This window comes from Thamnophis elegans, chromosome 4 (assembly GCF_009769535.1).
Source record: "Thamnophis elegans isolate rThaEle1 chromosome 4, rThaEle1.pri, whole genome shotgun sequence".
Classification (NCBI taxonomy): Eukaryota; Metazoa; Chordata; class Lepidosauria; order Squamata; family Colubridae; genus Thamnophis; species Thamnophis elegans.
In genome coordinates, this window is record NC_045544.1 from 120,753,361 (window position 1) to 120,766,887 (window position 13,527).

Here is a 13,527-nt window from a genome sequence, read left to right on the forward strand (position 1 = left end):
CTCTGTACTAGGTTTTTCATCTCTTTGGAATTATTCGGGTATTAAATGCTTGCTTGTGGACAGCTTCTATGCCAAAGCTTTGAAAACTGCAGTGCAATACAATTTTCTTAGATGTATGGGAACCATTTATTCCTTTAATCATCATTAAAGTATTTTTTTTATTTTATTTTTATTTTTTTAGTTTATTTGTATGCCGTCCTTCTCCGGGAGGGACTCAGGGCGGCGAACAACTCAAAAGGGGAAAAGGGGATACAAACACAATACACGTAATTAAAATACACAAGAGTCATACAGCCATACAAGTCGAGATGGGAGGGGAACTCATCAACCCCAGGCCTGCCCGCACAGCCAGGTTTTGACGGCTTTCTGGAAGGCCTGGAGAGAGGTGAGGGTCCGAATCTCCGCGGGGAGTTCATTCCAAAGGCCCGGAGCTGCTACAGAGAAGGCCCTCCCCCGGGTGGTAGCCAGATGGCATTGGCTGGTAGACGGAACCCGGAGGAGGCCGACCCTGTGCGATCTAACGGGTCTATTGGAGGTAATTGGCAGCAGGCGGTCTCTCAATTTTCCATCCCATAATAATGGGCTACATTGATGGATGCCTTTTTCTTCCATTGTCTAGGATCCCAGTAAAATTCCAGACTGGTTAAAGATTAATAAGAATTATTACCCGGATTTCATTGTTCCAGACCCAAAGGTAAAATGTCTCATGAGAGTGGGTGTTTCCCATGAAAAAGTGGCTTCTCCTGAAGGTCCCTGAAGCCTTCGGAGCGCTTAAAACAACCCTCCAAGCAAACTGGAAGTGACTTCCTGTTTGCTCAGAGGGTTGTTTTGACTGCTCCGGAGGCTTCAGGGAAGCCTCCTGAAAGTCCCTGAAGCCTCCGGAGGGCCTCTGGAAGGGGGGGGGGGGGACGACGACAATGCTGTTTTCACCCTCCCCAGGCATTTGATTAGTGAATGCATGGGTGAAAGGAAAGAGTGGTCGCATTCAAAATACAAGATTCACTCCCACGAATCCTAGAGTTACAAATGGAATGGGCAAGCTCCATTACATTCATGACTCGAGGACTACCTGAACACTTTTCCAGATTTCTGAATGCGTAGGCAAAAAAATCATGGAAGATGCTAGTAACAGCTACAAACCAATCCATTTATGAAAAGCCAGGAGCAGTGGATATAGGAAAGTGGACCTTGTAGGAGTTATTATACATTGATATATTGTACATTCATATAGCTTACAAAGCCATTGGGATAAGAAATTAAAACAAAAACAAAATAGAATGAAATTGAGCAAGTCTCACGCTGTAGTATTCTGGACCAGATTCACTCTAAGCAAAAGTTGGGTTAAAGTCCTGTTTTTATATACCAGATTGTTGCCGTGAGATGTTCAAGAAGAGACAGATAATCTTCTGTTAAGAATATTTTACTTTGGACAATACCCTAAATGTCCTTTTGGTACATTTAGGGTATTACTCCAAGGGTGATTCAGTTGACTGTCCTAATGAAAAAACCTTTCTGAACTGATTAAAGCCAAATTGGATGCTTCCAAATTGATCCAATATTTTAATGACATAAAAAGGATTGTTTGCCAAACAAATCAATAACAAATCAATAATCTATTAATTCAGTTATTAATTCGGGACTCTGCATGGGTTCCTCTGATTGGCTAGATTATCTAATATTGATCTCACACAAATTGATCTCACACAATCCAAAACACTCAATTTTGTACCTGCCTCTTAAAACTAATGAAAAACATAAACGCCTGTGTAGAATTGATGGACCATGATTACTCATGGTTCCTGTAGAAGAAAATATATATGTAGCTCATTATTAAAATGTTGAGTCCATGGTGCTTTCTCAGCTTGGTTATTTGCTTGCAAAGAGTTCATTATCCAACTAGGTGATATTAATGATGTTATCTAAGTGGGTAATGAAACATCTGCAAGTAAGCAATCAAGCTCAGAGAGCACCAAGGACACATCATCACTCACGGTGCACAGAGCACTCCATCTCTTGGTTCATTGGCAAGGAAGATTTTTCCCCCCAATCATTACCATTTGTCTTAGGCAGCACCAGTCTGGGAGATTACAGGCGCTGAATTCTCGAAAGCAGAGGCCCACACAGCTGATGGGATCTCAATCCGCTTCCCCCGGTGTACTCGTATCCGGGATGACAAAGATTGGACTACCTCCACCACCCTCCCCCAACTCAAGGTGAGTCACTTGTTTTACGGATATAGCCACCCTATATATTGTGAACCTACTATACTGAGATCCATATCTCGAAATACAATTCTCAGCATTTCTGTATTATATATATTCTGGTGTGTGTGTGTGTGTGTGTGTGTGCGCGCGCGCGCGCGTATATGTATGTAGAAGTGGCTAAGAGGCTGAGTTTGTTGATCAGAAAGGTTGACTGTTTGAATCCCTAGCGCTGTGTAACAGAGTGAGTTCCCGTTACTTGTCCCAGCTTCTTCCAACTTAGCTGTTCGAAAGCATGTAAAAATGCAAGTAGGAAAATAGGGACCACCTTTGGTAGGAAGGTAACTGTTCCGTGCGCCTTCGGCATTGAGTCATGCTGGCCACATGACCAAGGAAAAGTCTTCGGACAGCGCTGGCTCTTTGGCTTTGAAACGGAGATGAGCACTGCCCCCTAGAGTTGGGAACTACTAGCACATATGTGCGAGGGCAACCTTTACCTTTATATGCATGTGTGTATATATAAATTATATCTCCATCCCAGCTCTCCTCGTCAATCTGTACACAATTCATCTTTCGTCTGTGGCTTATATCTTGTCATTGAGAACTTCTCCACTCCCATTATCTGAGAGTACCTTTTGAAAAAGAATCTCCATCTCCTAAATTTCTTACTTGGTCAAGATAGCGATAAGATCCCTTCATTTTTAAGTGGCCATGCTAAGGAAAAGGAATAGGAAAGGAAGCATTGTTTAGTGTCCTTAGCCATGAAATGTAGAAATGGGTCTCTCGGTAGGTTTCTGGGTTCCTCATATGGGGAAGACCTCTGCCTTCTATGTGGCACTGGTGAATTCTTTAAAAAACATATGGGCGACAACACAGAGTAATGGAATCCAGTGTTGGTGGATCAGTGTGATTCACATCCGGCCTTGTAGATCAGCTTTTGTCCAATCTTCAGTCGGAATAATTCAAACCCATCTATCTGGCTTGACTGAAAGCATCTAACTTCTTTTTCCAGAGAAAATAGTCAATAGTGGTTAAAAAGTTAGCATGCACACACTGAGAAAAAGACAACAAATTGAAGCTTTTGATAACCCCAGACTTCTCATCAACATTAAGCTGGAATCTGTGCCATTTGTTAACCCAGATGTTTCATTGGGAATAATTTACCAGTGTGCCTGTTGTCCTGTTTTTTCCAGTAGAATCTGAATTGTACCTTGCAGGTAGAAGTGGGAAATTACAGAAAGACTTGCTACAAAGCTCCCTCCCCCCGCCCCCAACTTCATGGAACTTTCTGGCTTTTGTTCAGGAGCTGTACCAAATATCTAAAGAAAAATCGGACTTCTTGGTAGTTGCAGCAGAAGAGGAGAACTCCACAGCGGGCAGCAGCGGAGAAACTGAAGGCCAGCCCAAATTGTCTTCTCCTCAGAAGGCTGCAAAACCACAATCCAGGAAGTCTCCTGCGAAAGCCAAGAAGCCTGAAGGTGAGCAGTGGAGAAAAGGTATTAAAACTTCTCCAGGGATCCATTTTTACTTCCCCACCCCCCCCAGATTTCTTCTAGTCCAGTGATGGTGAACCTTTTTTGGCTTGCGTGTCAAAAGCAAGGGGAACGCAGGGGGAGTCGTCCGCGGGCGGGCCACCCCCATAATACTATGCGTACGACCAGAGCACGCATGCACGCATGACCAGGGCTCCCCCCTCCCCCATTTTTGGCATGCTTTTTTCGCCCTCCCCAGGCTCCAGAGACTTTATAGGAGCCTGGGGAGGGTGAAAACAACCTCCACGGCCCCACCCGGAGGCCCTCCGGAGGCTTCAGGAAAGCTCCTGAAGCCTCCAGAGCCTTCCCTGAAGCCTCCGAAACACAAAAACCTGGCCCTACGGACAAACCGGAAGTTGGGAAATTGACTTCCAGTTTGCTCGTAGGGCCGGTTTTAGCCTTCAGGAGGCTTCCCTTGCGAAAAATGGCCTCCAAAAAATGCCAAAGTAAGCTGGCCAGCGCATGCATGCGCGCTAGCCAGCTGACAGGGCAAGCCTCGTGTGCCCTGACGAATGGCTCCACGTGCTACCTGTGGCACACATGCCATAGGTTCGTCATCACGGTTCTAGTCAGACCTTGTTCTGTAAAAATCTCAGGATTATAGTTGCGAGGATCAGAATTTTTCGAATAATTGCTGTGTACCCCATGTGCACAGCGATTTCCTCTAGAAATCTAAACACTGCACCTTTCCAATTCAAACATGCTTTTCATGGCTGCTGTTTACATTGTCAGGTGCTTGACACTTAGCTAATCTATTAAATCAACCAGTATTGGTAGGTATTGTTTCAGTACTGGCTTGGTAGATATACGGGGCTAATTACCGTTCTGTATTTCGGAAGCTTTAAAGTGGTTTTGGGCCATTCCCTGTCTTCAGCAATGAGAATTCACTTTTCATGGACAACTTTGGTCCATTAGAAACGGAATCAAGTTCTCTTTTGATTTGTGCCATTTTGTGCTCAAAATGCTCTTGGGTACATAATATAAAGATGAGGTTTCCCTCCGGTTGCTTTTGATGATCAGTGTGAGAAGGTACATATAGCATTCCAGTCATTGCAGAAACAACTACCTGTTGCCAACTTTGAATCTTACGATGAAGCAAGCTATAAAATCAGAACTAAAAACTTTGTTATTTTCAAATATAACGTCAGTCAGCAGGAATGGCTGCAGAGCCTGCCTGAAGGTGTCCTCTGCCTCTATTTCCATGGGCAGGATAACCTTTCTTATATGAATCCATTGTTTTTTTGCCATCTGCTTAGGATTGATGTAGAAACTTTTTTCCCTCATTAGCCAGCAAACTGCTAGATAAATCTCCACTGAAGAAAACTGAGGGAAAGCGAGGAGAAAAAAGGAAAGCAGCCGAGATGGAGGAGGACAAAAGAAAGGTAAGAATCTCAATGTAAACAAATTTGAAAATCCTGCGAACCTCGTCATCTATAATGTACATTCTAAGCTTTTTATAAGGATGGAGAACTGAATTTCACGCCCCAAGTAAATGTTACTCAAGTCTGTTACAGTTCCCTAGCATTTCATATTACAGGCAATCCTCAACTTGATGCCACAGTTGGGACCAGAATCTCAACTTGTTGAGCAAAACAGTCATTAAGTGAGTTGTCATGTAACGATTTTGCTCAACAACCACAATCTTGGTACTCCCAGTCATGGTCATAAGCAGTCTCTCAGTCGGTAAGTAGAGAGTCTGAGGCAGGGGTGAAATCCAGCAGGTTCTGGAGAACCGGTAGCAGAAATTTTGGATAGTTCGGAGAACCGGCAAATGCCACCACTGGCTGGCCCCAAAGTGGGCTGAGAATGGAGATTTTGCAGTAATCTTCCCCTGCCACACCCACAAAGCCATACCACGCCCACAAAGCCATGCCCACAGAACCAGGAGTAAAAAAAAAATGAATTTCACCACTGGTCTGAGGTAAGGAGTATGTTGGTGTCTGAGGGGATTGGAATAGGCCCTGAGAGCCTTCAGTTCTTCAATTCACCAGCATGTGAAAACCTTCCATGGCTGCTCCCCACCAGGCCCAGAATGCCTATTATGCAATTTTGAAAAGCAGCCTTCCAAGTAATTACAAGAATGGTGCGGCCTTGCCTCGCATAGGCTGTGTGTACCCATCAACAGAAAAACTGCAAAGCTAAGTGGGCCAATTTGCACACCCTATGGAATTGTAACCAGTCAAGGCCTCCTAGACCTGGTGGGCGGGGAGCAAGCTTGGGCCTCTTGAGTGTGATGAGGTGGGGAGCAGGCCTTCAGGGTTGCAGCAGCTTTGCATGCATGGGTGGGCGGGTGAGATGGGGAAAAGATAGGTGGGTTGAGGAGGGTTGCAGCTGTCATAGTGTGGGTGGGCAGATAGCCCAACATCTGGATTTTTACCATGGGGGAGCTGCAACAGATGTAACTTTGGGTACAAGTCATTAAGTCCCTTCATTCAGTGTCATTGTAATTTCGAACAGTTGCTGAACAAATGGTTGTAAGGTGAGGACTTCCATATAGTAGCCAGTCTGCATTTTCAAAGTTCTCTTTAGCTTCAGCTATTTTTTGAAGGAAATATAGTCTGCACTGCAGAAATTGGAATTGTTCTAGAGCAGGGGTCTCCAACCTTGGCAACGTTAAGACTTGTGCAGCAGTTCCCGCCATTTCCATGGGGTGGGAGAACATACCCCACGTGCCCCTGCCATCCACATCTTGCGGAGGCCACATCCGCAAACCTTAGCTACTGCGTCCCTTCTCTGAGTGGCGGATGCAAAAAGAGCAGCAAGAACTCTGGGAGTTGAAGTCCATAAGTCTTAACATTGCCAAGGTTGGAGATCCCTGTTCTAGAGGAGAATCGGACGGTATTGTCTGATCAACATTTGGCTAATGTAACTGAATTGCATTTCTCCATTAAAAAATAATCTCTTGCCAATGACCAGTTGAGGAGATATGCTGAGAATAGAGCTGAAAGCTTCCAGAAGCATCTTTTTGGCTACTTCTCCTTCCTCCTCGTTAGAAACAATATTGAACCGCATACGATCTCGGCAAGGAGACGGTTGGATGTTTCAAGCATCCTGTGCCCATCACAAAACTATGAAGTTCTTCAGCAACAACGATTGTTTTCCTTACAGAGAAGCTGAATTGGAGAGCTTGCAGAGAGTCCTTCTCTCCTGTTCAGTGGAAGGCAGTGAGGACACCAGGCCCTTTTTGAGACCTAGTAACATATTCTCAAAACACCACCTCAGATTTAGCCATTAAATGACTGCAGTAAACCAGACTGTTCTACTCTTATTCACACATTTTAAAAGCATTTCACTTGAACAAAAAAAAAAAAAAGCACAAAAAAACAAGTTAGTCAATTAATTTGAATTTTGGTACCATGTTTCCCTGAAAATAAGACCTCTGAAATAAGGGCTTGGCCTTATTTTTGGGGAGATCTTATTATTTTTGAGGTGCAGGAGGCTCATTAACCGTGGCCCGCGGATCAGCTGATCCAGAGAGGGCCGGAAGTTCTGTCTCTGTTTCTGGCACACTCTTGCCAGCCTTAGCGTCGCTGGGCCTGCCACTCTTTTTGCGTCTGCCATTAAGAGAAGTGACACAGTAGCTAGGGTTTGTGGGAGTGGCCTCCGCAAGGCCGTTCCGCGTGGATGGCAGAGGCGCGTGGGGTTTGTTCCCCCACCCCAGGAAATGGCGGGAACCGCTGCACATGCATTTAAATATTTTAGGGGAGGGCTTATTTTTGCACATGCACTCAAAAGCGTGATTGGGCTTATGATCTGGGAGTTCTTATTTTTGGGAAAACAGGGTAGCTTTGCACTCCAGTATGAGTGCATCCCCCCCACCCGTTTATAGAAAAATTCTCTGGGATGTGGGAAGAGAGGAGGACAAGACACCAGATGCAACCATTTCACATGTTAGCAAGCATCCGGTGAACACATTTGCAACGTTGTGTATAATTGCTGTGGTTTCTCCCTGCGATGGGGGTGGGGGGGTGGGGGGGCTGTTTAATTTTTTCTTAGTGGCTGTCACAGGTCACTAATGCATTACAAATTGGGCTCTCGTTTACCATTCTCTTGAATTTCCTACTCTTGAAGTAAAGCAAGGTTCTTGAATTATTCCACTTTTTTCAATTGTTTCCTAAGTAGCTACAGAACTACATTTTGTCACTAACTGCATTCACACATAAACTTGATCATCTCATTAAAATAATCTATTGTCTGGCCACACACAGCACATTTAACCAAATATAGGCAGTTCTCAATTTACAACCATTTGTTCAGGGACCACTTGAATTTACAGTGGCAGTGAAAAAAGTGAATTATAAGGATACAGTACCATTGCAACATTCCCTCAGTCATGTGATCAAAATTCAGTCGCTTGGCTACTGGCATTTATTTGTGAGGATTGCAATCCCCTGCAGTCATATGTCCACTTTTTGTGACCATCTGAGAAGCAAAATCAAGAGTCATTTAACTGTGTTATTAAGACCTGCAGTGGTTTGCTTAACAACTGTGGGAAGGTCATAAAATGGGACAAAACTCACTTAACTGTCTTGCTTAGCCACAGACATTTTGGGCTCAATTGTAGTTGTAAGTCAAGGATTACCTTATAGTCTGCATTCCCACAGCATGCAAAGCAAGAACAAAGCCCTGGGTTAATTCCAACCAAGTTTAGCATTTTCAGGAAATGTAGTTGCTCCGGAATCTTCCACAGATCCCGATTAAGCAGGTCTTGTGTACACACAGCACCTAAATGCTGAAGTATGTTTCTCTTACCTTACGCATGTTACCATAGATTGCCACAGCTCTTCCGATTTAGAACCTTTTAAAAACATAATTCTCGTTGACTGTTCATCCTTCTTCTCATGTGTTTCCTACCTCAAAACAGCAAATGCTACTGGACGTATTCACTGGGGTTAAGCTTTATCTTCCCCCATCCGTGGAGGGTTTCAGGAAACTCAAGCGTTATTTCGTAGCCTATGATGGAGACCTGGTTCAGGAGTATGATGCCACTTCAGCAACACATGTGATGGGGAAGATGGAAGACAACCCAGCTGCTAAGCATGTCTCCCCTGAGTGGATTTGGGAATGCATCCGAAAGAGAAGACTGGTGACTCCATGTTAGATTATCTGCCGTAAGCAAATAGCTCCAATGAAAAACAGTGATTAAATGTAGAGACTCCTTAACTGCATCCATTAAATGATCACCATCTGGAATATAGCAATCAATTGAAAATATTTCCTTGTTTTTAATGTGTAGGGTTTTTTAAAATGAAAAATAGAAACAAAACCTTATCTGGAAGCTCCCTTTCCTAATTTTCACTCAGTGATAGCACTGATGTTATCTAGTTGGGTAATGGAACGTCTGCAAGAAAACAATCAAGCTTAGAGAACACCAAGGACTCCACATATGTGCCATAAATCAGTTCTTTATAAAAATAATAATGCTGTGCAAAAATTTTGTATATAACTTTTTAAAGATCAATTTGGCACTACATAACCATGTGTTTCTATTTCGTTTCTATTTCTCAGCCATTCACTACTTGACAGTTTATTTTATCCTTCTTTGTGTCTGGAAGTTTTTAGAGATACTACCATGTTTCCCTGAAAATAAAACAGGGACTTTTTTTTACTCCCGAAATAAGTGCTTGGCCTTATTTTCGGGGAGGTCTTATTATTTTTGAGGTACAAGAGGTGGCAAGCGTGGTTACCTCATGGCTGCTGCTGTATTGCAATGTTTTCGGGCTTATTTTCAGGGAAGGGCTTATTTTAGTGCATGCGCTCAAAAGCCCAATTAGGCTTATTATCAGAGGTCGTCTTATTTTGGGAGAAACAGGGTAGCATGCATTTTATCTATTATGTTTTGTTTGAAATGAAAAGCTTCTTTTTTATAGAATGTTTAATGGATGGGTGGTCTCATTACCAAATGGATTTTCAGGGTTGAACGACCATACCTGCCACATGATCTTTAACAGTACTATGTCATTCTGGAATATGGTATCTGGTGGGGTACCTCGGTTCTCCAAGAGCCAAGGTGGCGCAGTGGTTAAATGCAGCACTGCAGGCTACTGCTAGATCAGCAGGTCAGCGGTTCAAATCTCACCGGCTCAGGGTTGACTCAGCCTTCCATCCTTCCGAGGTGGGTAAAATGAGGACCCAGATTGTTGGGGGCAATATGCTGACTCTCTGTAAACCGCTTAGAGAGGCCTGAAAGGCCTATGAAGCGGTATATAAGTCTACTGCTAAGTCTACTGCTAAGTTCTATCCTGGGTCTAATGCTCAGTAATTCCATAAATGACTTAGATAAAATGACAGAAGGGATGCTTATTCAAGGTTGACTCAGCCTTCCGAGGTGGGTAAAATGAGAACCCATATTGTTGGGGGCAATAGACTGACTCTGTAAACCACTTGGAGAGGGCTGAAAAAGCACTGTAAAGTGGTATATAAGTCTAAGTGCTATTGCTATTATCAAATTTGAGGTGACACAAAGCTGGAGATTTATTAACCCTCAGAACAGAGATTCAAGATTTGTAAGGATACTGATGAACACAGGGCCCTATCTAACTAATTGCAGTTCAGACAGACAGACCCTGGTTAATGAACCCCATCAAAATTTCCATCACTGAGCAAAGCTGGTGTTAGGTGAAACAGCGTGTGATTACACCACTTGACAATGGAAGTTCTGGCAGTCCCAGTTGTCTTTGTTAGGCAAGAACCTCACGCTTCTCTTGCCATGTGCGAACTGCAGGCTCCATCCTGCTGCTTCTTCCCCAGCTGAGTTCTCTGCTGCACTACCAAGCTCACTTCTCTCTGCCTTTGGCCATTCTGCACTCTGCTGCTACCTAGCTTCACCATCCCCTAATTTGTTTGGCACAATCGTAACTTCAAATGGTCACTGAACAAATGATTAAGTGAGGGCTATCTGCATAGGATTCTAGACTTAGGAAAAACCATATGCTTAGATACAAAATAGTTGGTACCTGGTTCAGCAGTAGTATTTGTGAGAAGGATCCCAGAGTCCTGGTAGACCAGGGGTCTCCAACCTTGGCAGCTTTAAGACTTGTGGACTTCGACTCCCAGAATTGGGAGTTGAAAGCTGGCTGAGGAATTCTTGGAGTTGAAGTACACAAGTCTTAAAGTTGCCAAGGTTGGAGACCCCTGTGGTAGACAACAGGTTAAACATGAGCCAAAGGCAGTGTATGTTTTGCTGCGGAAAGCTCTCATGCAAACTTGGACTGCATCCTCAGAGGTACAGTGTCAAGATCACTGGAGATGAGTGCTCTACTCGATGCTGCATTGGTGAGACCACACGTGAAATACTGCATTGAGTTCTGTCATGATGCAAGGAGGACGCAGAGAAACTGAAATGATGCAGAAAAAAGCAACTGAGATAATGGTCTGGAGGCTGAATCCTATGAAGAATGTTTACAGGAACTGGGCATGTTCAACCTAAAGAGGCAAAGACTAAAGGGAGACATGATACCAATCTTCCAATGTTGTCTCAGGAAGACTGTGGGTTTGTTCTCTGGAGCTCCCATGGGTACCATAAAAATCAATGAATGGAAGATTTCAGAGGACGCTCCAAACTCAAAATAAGGAAGAATTTCCTGACTTGAGAGCCCTTAAGCAGTGGAACAGATACCTTAAGAGCCCATGTTTCATGGAAGTTCACATTCACCAGTCCTACATACGAATAATTAAAACTAAAATGTTTTGCAGGAGTTGTGACATTTTATGAACTGAAAACAAAACACTGGTAATTCCCCCCACGCAAAAAAAAAAAAAATAGGACAAAATTCATTCCATAGCGTTTTGAGCATCCTTTTCAGAGATCATGGAACTGAAAACAAGCTTTTGTTTTTCAACTGAGGGCCACAAGAGTGAGGTGTTAAAATAACCAACCTGCAGGAAAAATGGCCAAAGGGAATTTTAAACTGCTGTTTGCAAATAGTGGAAGGAACGGGTAGGTGGACTGTTGGATACTCCTTGGAGTTTCATTTACACTGCAGACACAACGGGCTCTGGTTCAAACGGTTATGCCATCAAGACATGATCAAGCAAAAGGATCGGTTTCCAGTTTTCATTATTAGTCTAAACAATATTTTGCCAAGTATCAAGTAACTCATGTTAAACCTGAAACATATTCTTTGTTTAAAAAGAAAAAGAGGAGCATAATTTAATAACATGTTTCCATTTTATTATAAAATTATAAAGCAGGACTCTGTGCTAGTGAGACCTGTCGAAATACAGCTTCTCACAGTCAAATTAACTTTCCCACTGTTCAGACAATACATTGCTATATTATTGTTTTTTTCTGGCAGAATAACAGAAATCCTCCATAGCTTAGTGCAGCAGCAGCAGCAGTCCATCAGTCACAAAGCAGCATCACTATGGAGAAGGTTTCGCTTCACCAAAATTCAAATCACAGTCATTGGAAAATACCAAATTTTGAATCAAAATAGGGTGGCAGTGGGAACTTCATTATACAAGTGATAGAAAGAAAGAAAAAGAAACAAGCTACTTGTTTTACCCATGATTGGGACATTATTGCTGTCCCAACTCTTTTTTTTTCCCCATCAGTGGGGAAGATCAGAATAGATCAAGGGTGTCAAACTCAAGGCCCGGGGACTGGATCCAGCTCACGGGGCTGCACCAGAAACTGCAAAGGACTAGCCCGTGGTTTTTCTGCCAGCGAAAAGGGGCTCCCAAGCTCCATTTTTGGCTGCCAGTGTCTCCTGCAATCCTCTGCCAATGAAAACAGCTCACTGGCAGAGGGTTGCAGGAGGCTGTGGCAGCCAAAAACAGAGCTCAGGAGCCTGTTTTCGCTGGCAGAGCGCTCAGGCCACTACAGATGTCCCCGACAGGAGTGACATGAAGCTGGCCATGCCCACCCCAGCTTCCTGAGGTCAAACAATCCTGATGCGGCCCTCAACGAAACCGAGTTTGACACCCATGGAATAGCCCAACGCTTTGGGAAGAGCAGCCCTGTCTAACTTGTTAAGTCACCACCCATGTTTACATTGAACTTGACAACAAATAGAGATTTGGGTATTTTCCTTCTTCAGGTTCCTACCTCTTCTTCCCCCGCTATTACCCGTACCAGCAATTTTGTTTTAGGCATGATCAACATCTAATATTCACAAAGTTCACAAAGAACCCCTTTATTCATTATCGTGCCCCCTATTGGAATGTAAAGTTTAATTTTTAAAAAAGTCCTTCCTAAAAGGGGGAAAAGGGAAATTTAACAGCTGAACAACAGTAACTCAAATGACATTTCTAACATTAACTGAAGTTTTAAGATTTCCTATATGGAAAAAAATCCCTCTGTTCCTCACCATCCCAAAGAAAAGGGTTACAAATTGTTTCCCTCATTGGCTTTATACATAGCCAATCCATGTTAAAAATGCACCGAAGGCCCACCCCGCCCCAAAAAAGCTTTTTTTTAAAAAACTATCCACAAACTACGATGTTGGTTGCAGAGGTTACAGATATACATATAGGGATTATATCTCACAATCTGTTATCAAAAGCATTTACAAAAAAGCAGGTAGGACAGAGGTTCACAATCCCAGGTATTTGGGATATTGCCATGCCCAATAGTGCAATTCTGAAGGTAGATCTTTGGAAACCATAATGAAGAAGGTAATATATACTGCATGTGCAAACTGATTTGTAAAAAAAAAAAATCCCTTTCTTTTGAACACCTGTGGAATTCCATAGGAGAAAGGGAGGAAAGATTTATATGCAATCTTTCATCGATGCAACCTGTAAGCAAATTGATGGTTAACTATTTTACACTCATCTCAGGACTTAAGGCA

General features: G+C 43.2%; 1 protein-coding gene across 1 annotated transcript in view; it reads left to right on the forward strand.

Moving 5' to 3' along the window:
• The window catches only part of LIG3 (DNA ligase 3), a 31,972-nt gene extending 23,113 nt beyond the window's left edge, over positions 1 to 8,859 (forward strand). The window contains exons 16-20 of the mRNA XM_032216756.1: positions 620 to 694; positions 2,067 to 2,213; positions 3,505 to 3,679; positions 5,021 to 5,115; positions 8,598 to 8,859. Coding sequence (XP_032072647.1) covers positions 620 to 694; positions 2,067 to 2,213; positions 3,505 to 3,679; positions 5,021 to 5,115; positions 8,598 to 8,834 — 729 coding nt within the window. The 3' untranslated portion in view covers positions 8,835 to 8,859. The remainder of the gene's footprint in view (positions 1 to 619; positions 695 to 2,066; positions 2,214 to 3,504; positions 3,680 to 5,020; positions 5,116 to 8,597) is intronic.
• The last annotated feature ends 4,668 nt before the right edge of the window (positions 8,860 to 13,527 follow it).